This window comes from Semicossyphus pulcher, unplaced genomic scaffold (genome assembly GCF_022749685.1).
Source record: "Semicossyphus pulcher isolate SPU_LCO1_2020_fin unplaced genomic scaffold, fSemPul1.0.p SCAF_8, whole genome shotgun sequence".
In the NCBI taxonomy this organism is placed as follows: domain Eukaryota; kingdom Metazoa; phylum Chordata; class Actinopteri; order Labriformes; family Labridae; genus Semicossyphus; species Semicossyphus pulcher.
Genome location: NW_027211759.1, coordinates 22720969 through 22744820, shown reverse-complemented (window position 1 = coordinate 22744820; position 23852 = coordinate 22720969). Strand labels below are relative to the sequence as shown.

At 40.6% G+C, this 23852-nt stretch overlaps 1 protein-coding gene across 1 annotated transcript; it reads right to left on the bottom strand.

The window, feature by feature from the left end:
- Positions 1 to 836: 836 nt before the first annotated feature.
- On the bottom strand, positions 837 to 21769 carry ric8a (RIC8 guanine nucleotide exchange factor A). Its single transcript, XM_069687014.1, has 14 exons — positions 21571 to 21769; positions 17178 to 17225; positions 12722 to 12935; positions 12228 to 12379; positions 12052 to 12132; positions 10248 to 10347; positions 9863 to 10050; positions 8665 to 8759; positions 8434 to 8584; positions 5327 to 5422; positions 5085 to 5229; positions 4856 to 5000; positions 4492 to 4611; positions 837 to 3209 (listed from the first exon to the last, which is right to left on the bottom strand). Exons 1-14 carry the CDS (start codon positions 21664 to 21666, stop codon positions 3068 to 3070), a joined length of 1773 nt encoding a protein of 590 aa, XP_069543115.1. The 5' UTR covers positions 21667 to 21769; the 3' UTR covers positions 837 to 3067.
- Positions 21770 to 23852: the final 2083 nt, after the last annotated feature.

Genomic DNA, 23852 nt, shown 5'->3' with positions numbered 1-23852 from the left:
ATGCTCTTGTGAGTTGATTTCCTTTTGGTTTTTCTTAACAAATGAGCAGATAACCAGACTGTGCTGAGACAGGAGAGGGACTTTAAAATCCTCACCTGACGTTGCTTTCAGTAACAGACAGACGGGTCAAATGCTGCATGATTAAGCACTGAATCTGTGTTAAAGTGTTTACTGTAGGTATGGTGGATGTGGATAAAATTTTCTATATTCCTTTGCAGTCACTTTTTTTCCTATAGTTTGAAAGAAAATGTTTAATTTCAAATTAAAAATGTCAGTCACAGCATGCTGTTTCTCTCCTCTTTCACCCCACTGGGATCATAAAGCTACAGTGCGTCAGAGAGCAGCAGGCTGCTCCCAGCAGGTGGAGGACGGTCATGAAAGACAAGAGCACTGCAGGTCTGGGACACACAGTAACATATAGATTCTGTAATGATCTATCAGACTGTTCACTGACTTCAATTGGACTTAGTTACTCTTCAATATCTACCTATTCTGCCTCTTATCTACCCCACGTTGCAGACTGATTATATGTTGAAGGCATCTACGGGTTTAAACTTCAAAGCCAGCATGACTGATCATGACTTATGAAACCTGTAAATTAATGGCAACACAAGTTTCCTTCAGCAGAGTTAGGAGATACTGTACGATGTTTTAGGACTCAACGAGTTTGGTATGAAGCTTGGACGAGTGCAGCAAGCTGGAGGAGAGGAGTGGAGTGATCAGAAGTCCGCGCCTAATAACATAGTGTTTGCCAACGCCTCGCTCCTCTCCAGCTCCACCCTCTCGTCCAAATATGCTCACCCCTGGAGGTAAAAGTGAAAGTCATGAGCCCAAACTGTCATTTAAACAAGTTTAATATATTTTACAGTCCAAAGTACAGTTGGCAGCTATACAATAACCATATAAAGGTGTATACATGTAATATATAACGTTTCAGATTAAAGACTTTTTATATTCCATCTTAAAACTAAAACTTTTTCTGTCTGCAGTTTCATGTTTCATCTCTAAAAATAAAACATCTCAAGGCTTTATGAAAAACAACAGGCATCTAAAATCCTTTTTTTTTTCAAAAATACTCCATCACACAAACAACAACAGCTCTTTCATACATTTCCTCTGCCCTCACACCCTCCTTCATCTCGTCATTAAGAGACCCGACGCTTAGTAAAAATGTACCTACAAAGTTCAGACACGAGTTTCCACTGAGCTGTGAACAGTTAACGCAGACTGTCGACAGAGACGTCTGTGGATTATCCTGAGAAACAGAGACTCGGATGTTGTTTCTGGAAAAAATGAGACTTTTGTGGGTTTCAAATGTTATTTTCAAAGATTAAAGGATTACAAACCAAACGTCTGCTCTGAAGTCTTCAACAAATCACCATGTGGTTAACATGTTTGGGTCTCATGTAGGAGGTGATGTGTGACCCAAGCTACAGAGTCAAAGGAGTGACATTAAAAAGAATAAATCTGTAACAGCATGAAAAATGAAATGTGGATATCATCCATCAATTACATATACCGCTTTTCAGGGTCGTGGGGGGCTGGAGCCTATCCCAGCTGTCATTGGGCGAGAGGCGGGGTACACCATGGACTGATCGCCAGTCAATTACAGGGCTGACACATAGAGACAGACAAGCTTTCACGCTCACACCTACGGACAATTTTAGAGTCACCAATGAACCTAACGAGCATGTCTTTGGACTGTGAGAGGAAGCCGGAGTACCAGGAGGGAACCCACGCATACATGGGGAGAACATGCAAACTCCACACATAAAGAGCCACTTCATCCGAACTGGGATTCAAACTAGCAACGTCCTAGCTGTGTGGTGACAGCGCTAACCACTGCACCACCATGCAGCCTTTTTTTTTTTTTTTTTTTTTTTCAACTTACTTTATTTTCATGTCATGTCATTAAAAGCCGGGGCAGGAAGTGCTCCTGCTCAGAGTCGGCTGACTGACAGCATGCGGGAGCCGAAAAGCAAAACGGGAAAAAAATGAGGTAAGATAAAAAAGATTAAAATAAATGTATTAGATTTTATTAAAACAATAAATATTAATTTAAAATCAAATTTAAAGTAAACAGAAAAAAATGATTATGTGCGTAAAATAAATAAATATGTATCTATTTTTATATAAATGAATGAAAATTGTTGATTTTTCTTTTTAATTTGGTAATTTCCTCATATATATTTCTTATTCGACACAGATTTATTATTTTTCATGGCACTCCTCTGACTCCGTACACGACTGAGGGTGAGGTTATGAACACTGTAAACTCTTGTTTTTAAAGGTGCTATACAAACAAGGTTTAATTATTATTATGAGTAACAGAGGTGCTGATTCCATTTGTTGCCAGGAGTGGTCAATACGATTGCCACAGCATTCAGTATGTGTGAGTGTGGAAATATTTATAACCAATCAATATTATTTTATACATACAGACAAATCAGGAACACTGAAACACTTAGACTGAGTTATGGAGAGTTATCATGTAACTAATAATCATCTCACTGAAGTCAGAACAGGAAACAAAACACTGTGTTCGTGTTTTCTAATTATTTAGAGATAAGTGTGAATTCAAGGCTGGACTGATGATTCATTCACATGATTGTTGACCAGGCATGTCATCAGTTTTAGACTAACCTCTATAAACAGATATGTATGGATGCAACATCTGAAAAGTCTGTGTGATATCTTGAGACAAAAATAATTTCATGTTTTAAGTATGTCTGTAAAAATGTGGGAATTTAAGGGAGCCATCAGCAAACCTTCTGGTATATTATAATTTAAGTACAATGTATGAACAACAAAAAGGGATATATTTTGGAAGACAAAATAACTGGATGTGTAAAATATCTCTTCTTTTAAGCGTGTGAAACTGCAACAAATATTCACAAACAAATAGTGCTCTTTGAAAAATGTACTCCAAGCTGTTTTCACTTTGACTGAACAAAGCCTCCTGTCCGCCTCCCGTCTGAATAAGTAAGCAAGAATAGTTTGGACTGTGTGACGTGAATATAATAATGAAACTGATCTTCCCTCCTGTCACCTCCATCCCTCAGGCTTACTAAGCATCATCCTCGCTGCCTGAGTTGGTCGGCTCCTCTGGCTGGAACAGAGGATTGTGGACGAGTTTATTCAGATCGTCTGGAGTCACCTCTCTCATCTTCCCGTCCATGCCGAGCTGCATGGGCTGGATCAGGTTGTTCCTGCAGAGAGACATGGATACAATGTGATGATATGTGCATGTATAGTACAGACAGAGTCTCCTGCAGTGTTAAAAACTGTGGAAGTATTCATTATTAAACAAAGACAGTAAATGCAACTAAATGCTGCTGATTCTCAGACGTGTCACTTATTCTTTTGATTTTGAGTCAGAATAAATTGACAAATAAACAAAATGAAGGAAATGTGCAACATCCGGTTACACTTTCAAAACAATGTTGGTTTGGTTAGACTTTCAAAATAAAGCTAACTGAGATGTATTTCACATTTGAAGAGCTTAGGATTCACCACAATAATAAAATGAAGTTTCTATAACACAGGTTCAATAACAGGACCACGCCTCCTTCACTAACTCCATCACCTACTGTATGTCTTGTTAGCTCTCACACCTGTGCCTCCTAATGTAATTACCTGTGCGTACACGTTTAGCCTGCCTAACGCATTCTCACCTGTTTGCCTCAGAAAGCACGTCGAGATGTACCCCCACCCTGAGTCTCGACCCCTGGGTTCCCAACAGCTAGTGCTAACTCAAACTCATTCGACCCCCTTTTATCCGACACTACTTTGACCCCCATCATCCCACCTTACCTCGACCCCCTCTCATCCCGCACTTCTTCGACCCCCTCTCATCCCACCTTACTTTGACCACGTCTCATCCCACTTTACTTTGACCCCCATCATCCCACCTTACCTCGACCCCCATCATCCCACCTTACCTCGACCCCCTCATCCCGCACTTCTTCGACCCCCTCTCATCCCACCTTACTTCGACCCCTTTCAGCCCAGCTTACCTCGACCCCTTTCATCACACCTTACCTCGACCCCCTCTCATCCCACCTTACTTCGACCCCTTTCATCCCACCTTACCTCGACCCCCTCTCATCCCACCTTACTTCGACCCCTTTCATCCCACCTTACTTCGACCCTGTCTCATTCCACCTTACCTCGACCCCTCCCATCCTACCATACCTTGACCCCCTCTCATCCCTCAACCCCCTCTCACCCATCACTACTTTTACCCCCTTTCATCCCAATTTACCTCTACCCTTCTTGTCCCACCCAACCTTGACCCACTAGCATATTGTAAATTAACTTCTTGTAGTAACTAGTAACTTGAAACGAAGCTTGAGGTGTACATACAGCTTTATATTTTCAAGCAGTGGGCCGCTGACCCTGCTGCTGTATTTGACGAGTAAGGAGCGAGAGCAGTCTGTACCAGCACATGGGCTGCATGTGTGAGTTTGTGTGTGTGCTGCTTTTATTGACCTTGACAGTCGGTCAAACATGTTGACCAGCTTCATGGCTTCAATTTCTTTCTGCTCCTCCGTCATTCCCTCCATGGGATTGGGCTGGTCCTCTTCTACCACTCCTGTGATGGGGTTTATTCTGGAGACAAAACACAGAGAGAGAGATATCAGACAATTTAAACTAAAAACTAAACAATCTTTCAGTAAGTAAGTAAAAGAGGAAAGCTGGTATTCTAGGCCCTTTTTTTAGCATAATTATTTAGCATAATTAAAAATGACTTTTTCAATTTCTCCTGTAAACTGTTTCAGCCGGCAGCAGTGAAACTACATCCCACTACATACAGCAGTGATTAGAGGTGACATGGTGTCGTGTTTATACTGACTGGGCTTTGGCCTCTCTGTACTCCTCTGTCTCCGAGTCTTCATCTTCAGAGTAGATCCCAGAGTCTCTGCCCCCCCTCAGCAGTCCTCTGGCAGCCAGCAGACCGGCAGCGTTACCGTATCCGGTGTACTTAATGAACCTGGACACTGGGTCGAGAACATAAAACTGTTAATATCTCAGTAAAGATGTTATTGTGAAGTTTTTCAGCATCAAAATCAGCAAACACTCACCGCTTTCTTTGCAGAGAACAAACAGGAATTCAGCAGCACAGTCCTTCACGTCCGTGTCGATGTGCGTCATCAGACGGACCAGTTTGTTCCTCAGAGCTCCGCCCACCTCTGGCCTGTTCACCACGTCACGCAGCGGGGGCAGCACCTAAACACACACACACATACTTGATGCCTTAGCCACAAATACACAAACAGTACTCAGTCATGTCTACATCATGGATTTACTTTGCCTCAGCACTGACCTTTGACCTGAGGAACTTCCTGGTCTCTCTGTGGATGCGGGCGCTCTCAGTCAGCAGGTTCAGTGATGGGAGGAGGATCTCCTTCAGCTTATGTCCCTGCAAAGTGGACGTACAAACTTAGTTTACTTAGCTGATAATATTCAGCTGATATGAGCCTATCACAGATATATCGTATAGGCATATATGTTTTGTGATATATAATGGTTTAAATAATAGTGTATAATAATGATACATGCTACATGTTTATTAAAAGCACCCTTCTAAGTACAAGTAGAAGAATACAAGTCGGACATGTTGGAGACAATGTGGCTCAATGGAGGCGAATCCACATATTCTGGGACTGTCCCAAACTAAGTTTGTGCTGGAGTGGCATTCACAAAACACTAAACCAGGTATCAAACACTCAAGTACCCCTGAATTTTGAGAGTCTGTATTTAGGTCACATTCTGTCTTTGAAAAGGAGGAGAGATACGAAGCTGCTGCAGGCCCTCTTGGCAGCAAGTGAAAAAAACCCATCACTAGAAAGCAGCTGGATGCAGCAGCACCTACACTAGAGGACTGGTTTGGAATAATTTTGGAAATATTGAAAATGGAGAGGCTGACTTCCTCTTTGAGGATCCAAAAAGAGAAATTCTATCAAACTTGGAATAAGTGGATAGAATTTATTACCCTAATGAGAGCAGACTTTGTGTGACTCCACCAACTACTCACACTCCTTTCCCCCTCTTTAGGGACACAATATAAATGTATGCTCCCGTAGTTATAATGTGCATAGTTACATCTTTAATCATTTGCATGATGGGCAGATGTAAGAAATGTGTAAACTGCATGCATTGGTGTGTATTAGGCCTGAACAATTAATTACAATTTTATAAAAATTGCTATATGGCCTACTGCAATTTTAAAATCGCAGGAGGTACAATATTTGTTAGAGGTAAAATTTTGTCAGGCCTACACATCATACACAGACGTCAGTATCAAATATCTTTGTTTGGTAGAGATCCCTGCAAAATCACCCCATAATCATTTTAATATGTGTGACCATAAAAATGAGAATATATAAAATGATCATTCCCTTTAATATCACAAATCATATCGAAATTGCAATACAAGTCAAACTAATCGCAATATAAGTAAATGTAAATCTTACCCCTGAAAAATGCTGAAAAAGGAAATATCAAAATGTTGTCTATTTTGTGATATTGCCTTTTGCAAATAAAAGTTAAAAAAAAGGTTTCATGCTGAATAATGGTCTATATCCACCATGATATTAAGTGGCACTTATTTTGTGAACAATCTGTATAACTGGTTAGAAGTTTTCACCTTCTGCCACTTGATTCTACACGCTTTTCCCCTGTTTTGCTGTATCTGATCGTTTTTGTTGACGAGGTCGCTTATTTCGTTTGTTTTGGCTTTGGTTCATCCTGAGTGAGCGCAATTCAATATGCTGAATCTGGTCTGGGGAGAGAAGATCATTTTGACTTTATGCTGAGTTCCTACTGCTTCACAAAACATGGTGAAAAAACACTTAATCTGTCATAGAAATTACTTTAATAATATAATATACATGTAATTAATTACGTTCCCCCTCTCTGTGAGAGACACTTAATGCACTGATTATCACTTTAACAATAAAACCGTCTGATATATTTTTAAAAAGGCATCAACTCTTTCTACAGATGGACGTTCCAGAGTTAAAACAAGAAGCCTGTAGTAACCAGGTGCCATCAATGTACACTGTTCAAACCCCATCAGTTAACAAACAGCTCCCCCTGGTGACAGAGATTATTCTCACAGTATGAAGTTTATTTGGAGGTTTGTTTCCTTTCACCTGCCTCTTTATTGGTAAAACCACTAGACCTCTGAAACGAGAATCTCAGAGCATAGATCAAACATTCGTCATCATGATATCAGAAGTTAATTTCACACGAGCATCCCATACTGGATCGTCTCTCAGGAACATGGGCATAGAGCATGTGAAACTTCCCGCAGAGGAAGTCATTGTTACTTAAAAGAGAAGCATTTTGGTTCTACACTCTCGATACACTAGCCCCAAAAGGTCTAAATGATTTTGATTTGCGACTTTTTTTGTAAACCCATACGGGCTATTGTGGATCAACACTCTACTGATGGTGTCATTTAAGATAGTAAGATAGTACTTTAATTGATGAGGGTAAATTCTTCAAAAGCTTGTTGTTTATTTAACTGTTTATCTACCTCTTTACCTTCATTGTGTTTCAAAACTACCACCTGTTTAAATTAGCAGCGGCACCTCTACATAGGTCAGTTCTACCTCTCCTCTTTCCTTGATATTACGTGACATTTATGATGGTTTATGCCTGATGTTTGGTCACATGATCCCAAGTAGCTCTGTTTTACCTCTAGTACTGTATAAGCTCTGACTTGAATGAAATGTGTGTCAATACTAGTACAAGGAAGCTCTGATCATATGTATTATTCTCTTGTATTATTCTAATCATTACTATTATTTTTATTTTATTTTAGTTGTACATGTCCTTTTTTTCCGGGAACTTTAGTATTTTGCTTTCACGCTCCCCGCTGGGATCACATGGTGGGCATTTGTGCACTGTCTTAGAAAAGAGCGTCAGATAAATGGCATATTCACTTTATTTTTTATGTGCTGATTGTTTCATACCCACTGGGATCACATGTAGTGAACATGTATGCACTGCAATGCAAGTTGTTTTGGAAAAAAGTGGCATATTCACCTTAACAAAATCAGGTCAGATGACTGTCAGGTGACCTGACCCAGGAAGTACTTAAAGGGGTGTCTTTGTATGTCTCATTGTCTGAAGATGGTATGGTGGTAGTTAAATAAAAACTACTTGGGAGCATGATCCAGTGTGCAAACTATTTTTCGCTTCTATGTGCCTTCTCGGCCCAGCACCTGGTCTTTTTGCCTGGATGTGTCCGCTTTGATAAACTTTTCATGTTTCCTTTACCTCCAACAAAATAATCGTGTATTTTTCGACCGAATAAGTTTCAATATTGTTCTAGTACATTTAATTTCTTTTGCTCATTTAATTCACTTGCCTTTTTACTTACTATAATGTTGTAATGTAATTACAGCAGATTCGGGGTCTTACCCTGTCGAGTCTTTTCTCCATGAACTCCAGCAGCATGTTGACAGCGTCCATGTTGACCCCCATGTACTCGATGGAGCCTTGTTGCACTTTGGGCATCAGCAGGACGTCCAAGCAGGGCAGAGGGAGGTTACCCAGCAGGTTTACTGTGTGGCTGAGGAAAAGAGGAGGGGAGGTGCTGTTAGGGAGGTGCTGTTATGGACGCACAGATGAGACTAAACGGGTTGTTCCTACCTGTGGAACTCCTCCGTGCGCTCCTCTCCGTCAGCCTGGCTCATCAGACAGTGTCTCAGTATGGCTCCCAAATGTCTGTACTCTACTGCCTCCTCCTGCACACACACGTGACACAGAGCAGTGTGTTTGATTAGGGTTGTGTATTTCACATGTTGTTCTGTGCAACAGGCAGATCGACAATCATTGGTTTTCTAATATTGATAGGAAATGTTTCTTGCATTGAAGAACAAATCCTCCAATGGATAAAATATACTGTACATTTCTGGTATGTTTAGTACGATCACAATAACATCGTTCTAATGGTGGATATTAACATCAGAAAGTAACTGATTCTCGTAGTACTCCTGTTGTACTCCTGTTATTGTCTGTTTGTGGCTATATCATTTCATTTCCTGTTTGTCTGTGAGTCAGTCAACTGATCTGGACTACACTGAAATGTGTCAAGGAACAGGAGCAGGGTCTTTGTTCATCACAAACAGTCATCTTGTGCTGCTTGAAATTACCACAAATTGTAAAAGGGGCCAAGTGTGATGCATTTAAGTGCCAGGCAGCACGGCTGCTGTCTGCAGGCTGCCTCTCTGTTTTTTCTCCCGTGATAATAAGTGTCAAAGCAGTCAGCTAAACGACTTCTGAACCAGGCAGTCGTAACGTTACAACCTGCTATGCTGCATTTACTTTGATTGATTCTTGATCTGACAGCGCTGTAGGCAGGCTGACAGGAGGGACGCTCCGTGGTGCGCTGTGATTTTATAAACATGAACAAGACGAACACTTCTACTTTCTCTGACTGTGTGAATCTGATGTTTTCACATCCCAGCTGATGATCAAAGGCATTAAAAACATGAGACTCATGCAGGCTGAGAAAGGAAAGATGTTCTCATCTGAATAAAAGAGGAATAGTCGGGCGTCGGGGGCTTTTTAATCTCACATTATGATGGTAGAGGGCTCGAGGGATCAATGACTGTAAGCCATCAGTCATGGATGACCAACGTCCCAACATTAGAAGATGACTGCTATGGACCGCCACCAAAAGGTCAAAGGTCATACCTTAGTTAACTCAGTTTAGTTAACTGATCGGCTCAAAACTTGTAGCTAAAGAATCTCTAAAGTAAAGAAACACTGTGATTTGTTCGATACACACTAAACTCAGTTAGTGAACTAACGCAAAGGCTAAACCATGCGTCATTTTCTTCAGTACCTCGTCGATCTTGCGTCTGGTTGTGTCGAATGTGATATTGAAGAGTATTTTCAGGCTCTCCATGGCGAGTTCTGTCTGATCCCGGCTCAGTGGGGGCAGTTCTTCAGGCGGGACCTCCTCTAACCCGGCCCGGGCCGTCTCCAGTGTATCGGGCCAACACAGACCCAGAGTGGCATCCAACTGGTTACCTAGACAACCACAAGACAGGAAGTGGTCACAGGGCTTGTTTTAGATGTATCAGCGATTGATTGACTTCAGAACGTCCTTGGTGTACCAAACATTGGTGACCTGAAAGGTGAGTTTCCTCCTAGCATTGAATGCCTTTTATAATAGTAACCTACAGAGTTGTTGTCCCAGGTCAGTAGACACGGAGGAAATCATTTACCCAGCAGATTGATGCCGTGGAGCTCCTGAGCCAGCTGTGCCCTCGTGTCCACTCTCAGGGCCGTCAGCAGGAAGGTGAGGCGCAGGTCAAAGAAACGCACCTGTACAGAGAGAGAAGACACATGAAGGACTCACTCTCTGTCTGTCTGCTTTTTCCTCCTCTGTGTACGGTTGTGTGTCAAACCCTGATACTCATTCGATACAAACTGGAATCTGTTTCAGGCACTGCTTTCTTGCTCAGTCTGTGTTTATATTTCTTCTTTGTAAAGCCTGACCAGTGAGACCAACATGGCGGCTGGTTCAGGGAATTTTTGAAAAGGATTTATAAAAGACCTTTTCCATGATGTATGATTATGCAGGGGCTGCTTTCTTAAACTAAAAACCTTATTGAAGAAACATTCTAAATTCGTCAACCAACTCCAGTGTGGACCAGCGTCTGCTCAGCTGTGATGCTCTGCTACATGTGCTGCAGACAGAGCTCTGAGTATTGTAGACTATGGAGTCAGAGCACACTCTGCTGGATAAACTACAAGACACATGATCACACTGTTTCTGCATTATATGTATTGTAGAAAGTTTCTATACTGGCATAAAATCGGAAAACATACGCTGTGGGCCCATATCGGCTGAAAATAGAAAATATTGGCTGAACAAAATACTTCTCTGATTGGGTTTCTTCTCTCTTTTTCTGACATTAAGTCATAAATATGCTGACTGTGTCGCTCAGCTGTTTGACCTTCGTCAGCATTAAAGAAGCATGAATGTGTTTCCAGGCATTGGGTTGGATGATTTTGTTAAATGAAAAAAGGTTTTTAGAAAAAAAAAAGATTATGTCCTTCCAAGAAAAGTACCAAAAAAATTAATTGTTGGTGTTTTTACCACATGGTCATCATGGTCTTCTAAATTTTACATTTACATTTAACTAGTTGTTGCTGTAGGTTTTTTTTAATCAACATAATACGGACACATTTATATTGAACATATATTTTAAATGCTCACTGCAAAGTTTTTAAACCTCAGTCTAACTACATGCAGGATGCAAATCTTTGTGATATCAGCGTCCTGTACTTTTTAAACTTTAACCGCAGAACCGGTAGGGCTGGTAGGACCCGGTCCCAACCCACTTTTGAATATAAAACATACTAAATGTGCTGATGTGAATTTCTCTCACTGAACATCTGTCAAGGACCCTACAGACTGTAACAGGTTGTTAGAGGATGCGCAGAAAGACGTGGATTTTACATAAAGAGGTCCGATCAAGCCTTTGAGGAGTTCTCCAAGAAAGTGGTAGCGGACTCCTAAGACCGCACGGATGTCCTTGTTGCCTTGGTAACAGAAACGTGATGCAAAGTTGGATGCTGGAGAGCCCGCACACACATTCCCGAGCCCAGCGGATCATTACAGGAAACTGTACTTTAAAGTTCTGGTTTTGCTTGGTGGTGAATTGGAACGGCGTTTAGAGTAGAGAGACCTGCATGTGGCAGCTGACTTGGCTGCATGTGTGAGTTTGTGTGTTTTTTCTTTTTTTTTTGGTGGGGTTTGAGGGGGTGGGGATGGGCCTTAGTAATTCTAAATGCGTGCCGAAGTCCATGTACTATATTTTCTTCATTGGTTGTTGAAGGTTTAAAGATAACTAACGAGAACATTGAGACAACATGCAAACAGAAAACAAACCAGCATTTATGAATCTTCTTGTTTGGAGGCTGCAGAGGCATCTTACCCTCTGATCTAGGATCACACAGTTTTGTTGACTGACTTTACTGCCTTGCTAATTAAAGCATTAACCTAGTGGGGTTCATTCATACCTCGTGGTTCCAGGTGGGATCATGACTCTGCTTCAGCCTCTCTGCCACGCCCTTTATCAGCTGCAGATCTGCTGCTACCACCTGCCATCCATACATCCATACAAACATATATTTGTGTCAGTGAAATAGAAGTCTAATAATCTGAGATAAATGTAAATGTCAGTCTGAAGACTGACCGGTCCCGTCTCGTTGTGCAGCAGGATGTTACAGATGGACTTGAGAGCCTCAGCGATCACTTCCTGGTCAGCGTTTTCTGATGGAGAGACTTTCTTCATCAGCTCACTGGATTCTTCTGCTGCCTCTCCCTCCTCTCCTCCCTCACTCTCCACTGGGAAGAGGAATAAGAGCAAACTGAAGAAGCACTTTAGAGCTATTTTAAGACCCTTTTTTTTTTTCTATGAAAGGCGAAGAATGGAAGACAAACGAATGAGCTGAGCTGCTTTTCGTCATGTCTTTAGAGGTTTTGATTAATAATTCCACAGCCAATTAGTGCTGCAATTTCAGGCATGTAAATCATACCCTGACTCTTGTCGTGTATGTAACCTTCTACATAGAGAAACACACAGAATAATTTATTAAAAAAATAAAATAAAGGGATTTTAATGGGAGAAACAACAGAACAGCAGCACCAGGAGAGAAACTCAGATCAGAGAAACAAAGGAAGACCTACCTTGGCCCTCCTCCTGCTGGTTGCACTCGTGTGTTGCAGCACCAGCCACAGCGATGCCGGCGTAGCGGGCGAGGGTGGACATGGCAGAGTGGCTGATGAAGGGATTCAGGCAGTGTTTGTCTCTGGACAGGATTCGAACCGTTTCTAGACAGGACAGCAGACAGGAAGGCTGCAGCTCCCTGTTCAGGAAACCCAGCACCAACTCCCCGAGACGCTGTGACACACAAATAATACATCAGGTTAGATTCCATAAATAAAGTATGGAGTAAAAGAGTGCTCTTAAAGGTTTGAATGCTTCATGTTTGAACTTGAATACCACTCAATAAAAGTTCTGAAGTATTTTACTTTGAAAGCCATGTATCATGAATAAAAGAATGAAGGTTACAAAACACTTCACAACATGCGTGAAAAACATGATGCTATAATGTGTAGCAGGGGTTCCAAGCCCTCTCCGTGATTTCCTTTCAGAACGTCCCTGAATGCACCATTTAATATTTACCTGAACAGTTGTTGGTGCTTTAAATGGTTTCATTGTAATTATTGACCTTCATAACATAAGAGTAGACATCTTCTTTTCTGTGCTATAACTTTTGTTTCAGGAGATATGATGCAAAATACATCATCATCAATCATTCTGTTATGGCAGAGAGTTAGGTGGCAGCCAGAGCTGCCACGACACGTTCTGCAAAGGCTCTCGGGATGGGAATCATCAGGGTAACTCACAATATGATACCATACGTGATGCGTGGCCCATGTTAGCGATAATATCATGATACAGTGATTCTGCAATAATTGATATATTGCAAGACAATCGTATAACGATACATCACGATATCTGTGTGATATCAAAGTGAAGGATTAATGAATTTATTTATTCACAGCAATTAGGCGTCTGTTTCATCTCAGTTTGTGTCAAATTCTGTGAAACTGTGTTCGTCTGTTAAAAGTTAAATTTACAGAACTATGGAACAAATCAGGACTTTGGATTTGAAAGTGGCTGGCGCATCTCTTAACTGCTTTTGACCGCTGTCCGACATTATCCCGCTGTCTTCTTCTTCTTCTTCTTTAAGGGCCCGATCAGACAGAACGCATTTTGGCAGCTGGGGACGACTTTTTTGTAGTTGTTTTCAATGAGAGGGACACTTTTTGTGCGCTGCTTTCTCACGTTTTTCTGCTCTGAGCTCAAAGCAGAAAAGCGCCCAACGTCAACGTTTTTTCTCATTGTCCAATCGGACTAATGTAGAGGCGGGCCTTCTCTCAATTTACAATATAACGGTTAGGTTAATGACAGATAATGATTCAGTGGTTGCCTTAACAACAGTAGTTATAAGAAGGCGCAGCGAGCTGCTCTTTTTATAACCGTAGGCTTCAACAAAAAAGGCAGTGCGGTGCGCCTCGCGTTTTACAGCCTGCAAAGCGCGCTCTGTATGATCTTATCCTGATGTCAGCTTCTGCTTTGGCCAATTAATTTCCGTTCATGTTACCCTCATGTCATAAACACCACAGCGAGGAGTCATGAAATTGTGACACTGTGAGTCAAAATAGCAGATAAATCTGTTTAGACCACCATATATTTGTAAATTAAAATATCGATATTTGTATTGCACGAGTCAGGACGACGATATATTGCTGTATGGTTATTTTGTCCCACCCCTAAATGGCTCCATTTCTAAAACTATTCAGGGTCCCAAACTGTACAAGGGACATCAGCATCAACAACAGCTTCAATTCTGCACATATCATCCAAACTACAGGTCAATCTAATAATAGAAATGCAAACTTAAAATGAAGGTGCCTGCAGGTGTAATAAACAGCACAGTATTACTACCATACTCCAGAATCTGTTAAAGAGGTAACAACAGTGTCATACACTTGCACCCTAGCATTGACTGACAGCTCCCACTCCCCGTTATGTTCACCCTGCAAGAGTACATCATGTTCAGTTTTTAAAATCCAGGAGAAAAAGTCGTGAAAACTGATGAGCGATTCCAGCAGTTATAAGTCTGTGAGGTGGCATTCTGACATTAAATACTTTGTGAGCCTGTGTGACACCAAGGATGATGCAGCGAGAGTGGTGCACTCACAGATTTAGAAAACATAAAGAAAGCTGCATTTTAAGCTGCTCCCTGTCTCTCTATTCCACATGTATTAAGTGTCAACACAGCAGAGAAGCTCTTTGAAGTATTCAGGCTTAAAATAGAACTTTGTCAGTCCTCCCGTTCTGGTTATTGCAGTGTCGACCCCGCCAGTCGAGGAGCACTTTCAGATGTGTCTTCTGGCTGATGTTGTGACCAGATGCCTCTAAAACAGGCAACGATAAATATTTCCGCTAAGCTCTCCTGCATAATACCTCCGTGCAGTCTGGGTGCAGATGTATGCTCAGAGTGTGCACATGTCTGTGGGATAATGAAGGCACGCAATGGCACCTAAGCTGCACCTGAACTAAACTTAACCCTGAAAGATACTTAGCGGTCTTTTTTGCCTCTACACTCAAACCGGTGGTGGACTCGGCCCGTCTGAGGGAAAAGCTGCGTGTACTGATTCACGTTTTCTCCAAGGGCACTTTCACACGTGTTGTTGCACTAAAAAGTGATATCACGGAGCACTTTGTCAGGTTTGAAGTACTTTAGGAGCATCTAAGAAGCCACCTGTGCTGCTTTTTGTTTAGAACAGCGTGTTAAATCAGTCAAACACAGGACTTTCACCCACAGAACCAGGGTTCTTGGGCCAATTTGTACTGTTTTTAGACTAAGCTGACTGGTTTTGTCTCCAAACTTCCTGGTTAGGTTTCTGCAAAGAGCATGGTTTGGATGCTGGTAATAAAAAGACCCTTTCACAACGTAAATCACAGGTTAAGAGCCTTTCTTTTTAGCTTTCTTTAGTTGTCTGTTAACTTGATAGTCGGTGTTATTTTTGGGTGCTGTTTGTAATGAATGCAGGATTTGTTAAATACAGTAACTCAAACTCATTGCATGCCCTGTTGTATACAAACTAAAGTAAACTGTTGTTCTTGCAAGAGCAGAATGGACCCAGTGAACTGTGCCAAACAGCTAATCATGACACGAAAGCATGTGAGAAGGTACGTGAGGAAGAATTTATGGACAATGGAGGTGCCACAAATACACAGAAAAATGCCAATTCTATAATATAGTTCACAGTATGGCTCGATGGTGTGCATTAACAATAATATGAATTAACTGCATGTTTGTTTATCAGAATCAGGGTGCAAGAAAACTGACCTGTCACTCCTTAAATAAACAGGATCACTAATAGACGGAGGTTTCATTTATATCGCTGCAACACTGTTGACCCCAAAACTTCAGACATTCAATTATAATTCCCTCTAGACAGAAGAAATGTCTTTGATTGATTTTTTCCCAAATGGTGCATTTTGAAGCCATAGGTCAGAAATCAGCAATCAATTTTACCAACCTTTTATTAGTCCTTTCTGATGAGACGAATAAATGACTACCTTAAAGCAAATATTAGGACCTGGATCATGAAAGCCCCTTTAAAGGAGAAGTTCGCAATTTTTAAACCTGCGCTTTATTCTTACAAATTCGGTGTTGAAATGACTCATAGGAACAAAAACTTTTGGAATCAGTCCAGTAGATAGCCTCCGCTGTAGCTGCGATACGGCCGCAATGGCTGCAACATAATCCCCTACGTCCACTAAAAGTGCTTGTTTTTGCCGCTGACAGGCTCAGATTGTTACTCCAGGTGTCCGACAACATTAAGGAAATGATCCCGACAAAGATGGTCCTTTAAAGAGTAAGATCCTTTTTGTGTAACCAGAAAAAGAAGTCTCGCTCAGGGAGAAGTCTCTGAACAGGACGATGGAAACGTGAGTTAGAGTTGGACACCTGGACTAACAATAAAAAAATAAACAAGCACTTTGACGTACTTTGATCGGGCGCAGTTGCCCCAGGAGATTATGTTGCAGCCGCATCGTGGCTACAGCAGAGGCCATCTACTGGACTGATTCCAAAAGTTTTTGTTCCTATGAGTCATTTCGACAATCTGATTTATAAAAATTGGGCCCAGGTTTAAAAATACCGAACTTCAGAAGAGGTCAGAATTAATGAATGATCATTCCTTTGTATCATTCACATTGTAAAATATGAGTTTAAAAAACACTGATTAATTTTATTTTGTGGGGAAATATGTGAAAATGTAAACAAAAAAAAGTTAACAACTTTCTCTGGCTTTTGTTTTTCAAATAGAGAAGCAGAAAATGTTGCTCATTGCTTAATCTACAGTTTTGTGAGCGACCTTTCTAAAGCATCGGCCATGCACACACAGACAGATAATAAAGAGGTGAGAGTGTTAGAAAGGCTTCTGTGAGTTTGTTCCTTTATTCTATTCAGAGATTAATCAAAGTATGCGTTCAAAAACAGGACATGTCATTAAAAATGTTCCTTAAAAAAAGACTGAAGGATGTGAACGTTAGTCATACCTCTCTGTCCTGCTCCTCTTCCTTGCTGAATGTGAAGCACTGGTTCATCTGAAGGAAAGAAAAGAAAGAATAAAAGGTGTGAGGTGACGACAAAAGAGACAGCAGGAAAGAAGACAGAAAGGAAGGGAAGTCTTCATGGTGTGACCTGAACTTAAACCCCCTCCTGATTTCATACGTGATTGTGCCAGAACTGCTGTCAGGATCATTGGTATTGGGGGAAACTGGACATTTATTCTAGGGTCAGATCAGATCTAGTCCCACCACATCTGTAGCCTAACAGATATAACTGTAATACAAAAAATGTAAACGGAAATACTAATAGAACAGTTTTTATATAGTTATTGTTGTTGGCCACTTGGGGGCAGCAGAACACATATTTAATAAACATTTAAATATATTATAACATTTTATGGTTAAAGATACAATCTCGAATACTTCAGTTCCGCTCTTGAGTGCCACCCACTGACAATAACTTCCCAATTTAACATCTACGGCTGGCTCCTTTTGTCATGGTTCTAATGGATTTTCCTTCATCTGAGCGTCAAATTTGTTTCTTTTTCTTTGGATTTTCACTTCACATTTTTGAAGTTGTATCTGTAGCCATCGATCTTTTCTTTGTTTGTTCAGCCATAGTAGATTACTGTTTACTCGCAACACTTACAGAGACCGGAAAAGCTGCCGCTTAGCTCCGCCTACCCTCTCTGACAGACCAACCACAGCTGGGTGATGGAAAACGCGTCACTAACTGAGCGCCGCTTGTGATATTTTTCTGTCGCCACAGACACCCAGTCTGTAATAATACTATACACTGCAAATGCAAATGCTTTCATCAGTGGGCCATAGGCTCAATCACCATTGTGTTACCTCATTGGGTGATAGATAGTAACTTAACAGACATTTATTTAAATGAAAAAGTTCAAGATTATACCTTTAAGCATTAACAAACAGTTTCCTGTCATCACATCCAGCAGACACAGAACAACATAAGCCTTCATTTAGAGTTTATACTGTGTATGTGTCCAATATTCACTCTCCTTTGAACTCTGCTTTCGTCTAATGTCTGGCACTTTAGCAGCTAACGGCCCACTACATGGAGCTGATCTCTAACTGTGTCTGTCTGCTGTTTGATGCTGGGCGTGCAGCAAGTTTATCAGACCCTTTTCATTCAAAACAACTGCCTACTACTGGATAAAACTGTGGACTGTGCTGTGGACAGCAGAGTTTAAGGGCTAACAAACCAAAACATTCAGCTGAAAGAGGCTAAAGAGCTCCATAGAGCAGATGGAAACCACAGAAGAAGAGATATTTCTCTGTTTGTTGTCATGATTTATTAATGAAACAAACAATTTATACAGTCCAGTGAAGAGTTATTCCACACCTTCCATCCAATCAGAATCCAGCATTTTCAGCACTGATAATGTCAATGAAAAGATTGTAAGTCGTGCTGTTAAGTTAAAAGTATTTTCAGTGCATTCAATTACAAAAATAATATATAGATCAGAAAATATTCATTTATGCAATTGTGTTCTTATAGCCTAAAGAAAATGCAATAGACAGCAGGCTGAATGAACTAGAGTGAACTAACAGCAGAGGAACACCTGAACATACTGAGGAAGGTATAAGCAACGAGAGACGATGCAGATTATCTGAAGAGTCCCTGCAGCACTAAGCTCCTCATCTCAGAGAGCTCTGCGCTACAGCAGGATTTGACTTGGCTGTAGCAGACTCTATTTGTGTATCACTGAATCTAATCCTATTGCCTTCATGATCGACTCCCACACAGATAAAAGTCTCTGTGGCTCAGAGAGGCATGCAGCAGGGCTCACCTGGTGCAAGCAGACAGCAAGTGGCAAGTTAGACTAATGAAGCACACCTTCTCTGACAGTGGAGGCCGCTTTCATTAACACAATGTGATCACGGAGTTGCAGCTCAAATACTAAATAAGCCAAATACCAAATAAGATCACATTACAACATTTTTTAGTTTCAACTCACTGTTTGGTCAAAGATCCAACAGTCACCGTGTTTTCCATGTGTTATAGTGCATGATTTACATTTACATGCATACACACACAAGTAGTAGAACGCCACAATGCAGGGCACTGACCTGACAAACAAGAGCAATTTGGAGTTCAATACCTAGCTGAAGGACACTTCCTCATGAGGGTTTAACCGTCAACCTTGCAATTAGCGAGAGTTAATAACAAACCCCATCATCCCGTTCAACAGTGGGGCCAATATGGCACTGACTTGAGTAAGGTAACAGGGCATGGGCTCAGAGTTGGCTTTCAAATGGGAAATGTTAGGGCTTACATGGGAAACCCATGATAATATATCTGCCCTAGAAATGTGCGTACCATTTAGACAGCGAACATGGGTACTGTATGGGTCATAACTACTCTACATTCTACTCCTATGGTATGGAGCCCATCAAGGTCCCATCATTAACACATCTGTGCTAACCCATGTGTGGCCTCCATGTAAGCTGAGGACAAGATTGGTTATGTAATGGTCAACAAAACATCTGAGTTATTTCATATGAAAAAGATTTCTTGCTACCAAAGATAGCTAACAGGCACCAACAGAAGCCTCCATTTCTCTCGCTCAGCTGCGTGCCTCTGTGTTAAAGGAGCAATTGGCCCCTGGAAAAAACAGTCAAAGCTGGTGTTCTCTGTAATCGATAGAAGCAATAATATTTGAAATTGGCGCCATAGCTGTGGAGAAAGTTGTACAAACAGCTCGTGGTTTCACCCATTCTACATTCCTACAACACCCAGCGTGCATTGCACCCCTCCCTCTGAAAGGAACGGCCCAGCGAGAGACGCTGGAGTGAAATACTACTGTTTTTGCTGCGGGCAATGGCTCAGAGCGGTGCAGAATCCGAAATACGACGAGAATATACCGGTGGATCGTCTAAAAATTCTTCGGGTCTGTAGTCTACATTTCAAACCTGATGATTTTGAACGAGACATGACATCAGAGGCGGGCGTCCCAGATTGAGGAAGTGTAGTTTAGCGAGCTCCCTGGCCTCCGCCAGATGATGTGTTTTACGTAGTCTGGCGGAGGTTTTCCAGGGACCACTGGAGAAGCGGATAGAGTCCTCCAAAGGCACAGAGCGAAATTGAATTATTTCCCTACCATAATGGCATTACCTCCCCATAATAGCATGATAGGACTGAGGTTGAAAATCGGTGAACTGACCCTTTAACTTTTTTGAACAAACTCCTCACATTTCTAAGCGTTAGCACACCATCATGTTTACATTTTACCTGTGACTAAAGAGAACTATAAACTACAGGTGCTCTGGAAAGCAGTGGCTGCAGCTATAAAGCAATTATCCAAGTAAAAAACTATTTTCTTTTGTAAACATCCCAAACTAAAAACTTTATTATTTATATTACTACTATATTACTATTTATAAATTAAGTGAATGGATTTATCGCCCAGCTCTAACTGCTCAATTAATCCGTTGTAGCTTAGTCAGCATCTTACCAGAAGCTTTGATTGTTATCACTGGTAGAAATGACGGCTTAAATTACTAAACAGGACTTAAGTTGTAATAAACTATAACTACCTGTGTTCACCTGTATTATTCTTAAGTAGGTAGTGCTAAATCAAAAATTTACAAGATATTGGCGCACCAGTTGCTCACCCAGTTAAATCACATGCTAAGGATAAGTCCTTATAAATAAAGCTGTCAGGTACTTTTGATCATTTGTCCCCTGCATGTGTATATATGCATGATGGACACAACACTAAAGGCTGTTGTTAATTTTAAGAAAAAAAGGAAACTACCGAGGCCAGATTACTTCCATCATATTTTTGGTATCAACGTGAGTGAGAGTGTGGGGTCTTAAGGCTTCATGTATAGAACAGACTGCAGGTAGATTGATCACAGTCTTTTTAACATGAAAGCTAGGAGGAATTTAAATGTGGAAACAAGTGTACCCAGTTTAAGATTTATAAGGTGATCGTATGTCACTGTTGTGTTTACAGCTTGTTCTGCTGCCCCCAAGTGGCAAAGAATCATCTTAATGCAGCTTTAAAGCAGGTTTAGATTGGGAATTAAAAGCTATTTGAGATTTCAGTTCAAATTATTTTGTTAAACAAATAACTGGAATGGAAATTCAGGGCAAACTATGTCACATTTGACTGATACACAATACTTGCTAAATGATAAGCCAATGTTTTTATCAAAGTTGAGGTACTGAAGACCTTAAGCTTTCTGGATGTTAAAAATAGACACAGTTTTAGACAATGCAAATGTCATCATCTAAACTGAATGTGTTTGTAGAGCTAACCAAAAGCTTAGCTGAGGCAGTATAACAAGTAACATCTACAGAGCATGATAAACTTAATGTTTTGATAAACAGTCCTCTGATGCTGATGTTTACCTCCTTGTTGTAGCTCTGTAGAGCAGTCAGAGCAGCGTCCTGCTCTCCCGTCTCCATTTGCTCTATGGTGACATTTAAATCCATCTTCATCGCCATTTAGCTCTCCGCAGCTTCCTCCAGAATCACCGTCAGACCAGGAGCCTGTGTGTGACTGTGTGTGTGTCGGTTTGACACTCAGGTATAACGTTCACACTATGCTTTGTCACCACCCACAGATGACTGCATGATGTCTGAATCCCCACCTGCCGGCGCGAGGCGATTAACCGAGAGGATTTGAGCAAGCCAAGTGCTGCGTTCAAGTGTCCCAGGGAAAGACGGACAAGCAAGCGTATCTCTCCTTTTATTGTATAAAATAATAAAGTGGCCTTGATGCAGATAGTTTTTATTACATATAAAATATATTTAACAATGTATGAATTAACCAAATGCCTGTATTTGCTTTATTATAGATATGGAGGCTATTCTTCGTTAAAGAAAGATAGCAGTTAAAAATAAACTGGGTTTTTTTGGTGGAACAAAAACTTTTGATTGTTTTAAGTCAAATTGTAAAATACAAACCCTACATTACGAGTAGCGAATTTCCAAACAATGTCCCTTCAGGTCATTTTTTTTACTTTTGAGGTAAACATTGTGATGGGTTACATCTTCCCTTGATTTAAAAAGTGAATTCTGACTCACTAAATCCAATATTTCACTCACTTTGACCTAAAAAAAAAAAAAAAAAAAAAAGCTTTTATATTATGTGATATCCTTATATACTTTATTTCCCATATTATAATGTAAGAAAGGTATCATGAAGAATGTATTTATTTCTACTGCAGATTACTTTTGTACTAAGAGACCATACAAACTTCACCTGGAGACCTCTCAAATGTAATATGTTTGTAAATGCCCCCCTCTACACCCTTGAATATCTTCCTTATATTTATTAGTTTTAAACTTTTGCGCCACAATTGTTGAAAATCTGCCTACCTTGTATAGAGATACACGTTTTGGGCCTTTCTTAAATGGCCAATCAGTTTTGGCCAATTTTCTGGTGAGCGCCACCCTTTGCAGAGCTTTCTGATTGCTGGTGGCCATATTTTTGGGCTGGTCTTGTTCAGATTATGTAATTATAAAATAAATCCATCACAATGAAATGACAGAGTGACAGAGTGCATCCTTCATAAGCCTCTAATTATTTATTTAGCAAATTTACTTTGGAGAGAAATACTAGACAACAGAGATGACTTAGATTTTCACCTATGAGCTCCACAATTGATTTACCCGGTTGTCTATAATGTCTTCAGGAGAAGGAAGTTGAAATGTTGTGTTAGGTGAAATGTTGTGTTTTGACCATCAGGGCTAACATACAACTAGTTGTTATTGTAAATGCTGATAGTTTTTTACTGTAACAAGTCAAAATGTCTTCTGTCACAAACTTTACAGACTTTCAAAGACTTTATGTCCTGTTGGTACACCAGTTGGTACTCACATGAATAAGTCCATTACAAGAGATGTTAAGAGGATCAAGTATTGTGTTGATGCTTCAGGTAGGCCAAATTGTGACAGTGATACCAGTGACTGTACACATGCCAATGTCATAACTGTGTTTGACTTCCTTCCTCTTGCTGCTTTGGAGTGTAACCACCAAAGCTAGCTGAAGAGATGTTCACTCATTTTTTAGCCACATAAGAACTGCAACCTCTCGAAATCCCTGAAATGCGCACAGTTACTGCCAGTAGGCCTATACACTTTGTCTGGACTTGAACTGGACAAATGCTTTGAAAACGTGAGTGCCTCACATGCCTTTAAAATTATTAAACACCACACACCCAGAAAAGAACAAGCTTTTTTGGTGTTTACCAAAAGTGCTTTTCAGAAATTTAGGTAAATGTATCAAGCATAGTGGCACACCAAAATAATAATTATGTTAACTACATGTTAGCAAAGAAGCAGAGAGCTTTTTCTATATTATTCCTATGTATATTATTTTGAGTTATGATGAGGACAAGATCATTTTTTTCAGTTGTGTTGAGTGGATTTTTCCAAACATAAAAATTCTCTCAAAATGTCTACTATCTTTAATTCACCACCTTTAGTGAAATGGGCGTTTCTCGACGCTCTAAAGGCGTGCTCGTACTATGCGAGTGTGATCGATTTGTAATACAAAGTAAGCCGGCCGAGCGGGGTTAATGTTTCACATCGACGGAATATCACCCAAATTCGATAATACAAAATTGTTTATACGCTGAAGTATATCTTTATTTCTTCTATTAAAAAGTGGGTTTTCCAGCATACAT

Coding starts and splice junctions, on each gene's coding strand:
- ric8a (XM_069687014.1), bottom strand. CDS start 21,666: ATGGCGATGAAGATGGATTTAAATGTCACCATAGAGCAAATGGAGACG. Junction 5,423..8,433: donor TGGAGAAAAGACTCGACAGG/GTAAGACCCCGA, acceptor TCCACTTTGCAG/GGACATAAGCTGAAGGAGAT. Junction 5,230..5,326: donor GGAAGTTCCTCAGGTCAAAG/GTCAGTGCTGAG, acceptor GTGTGTGTTTAG/GTGCTGCCCCCGCTGCGTGA.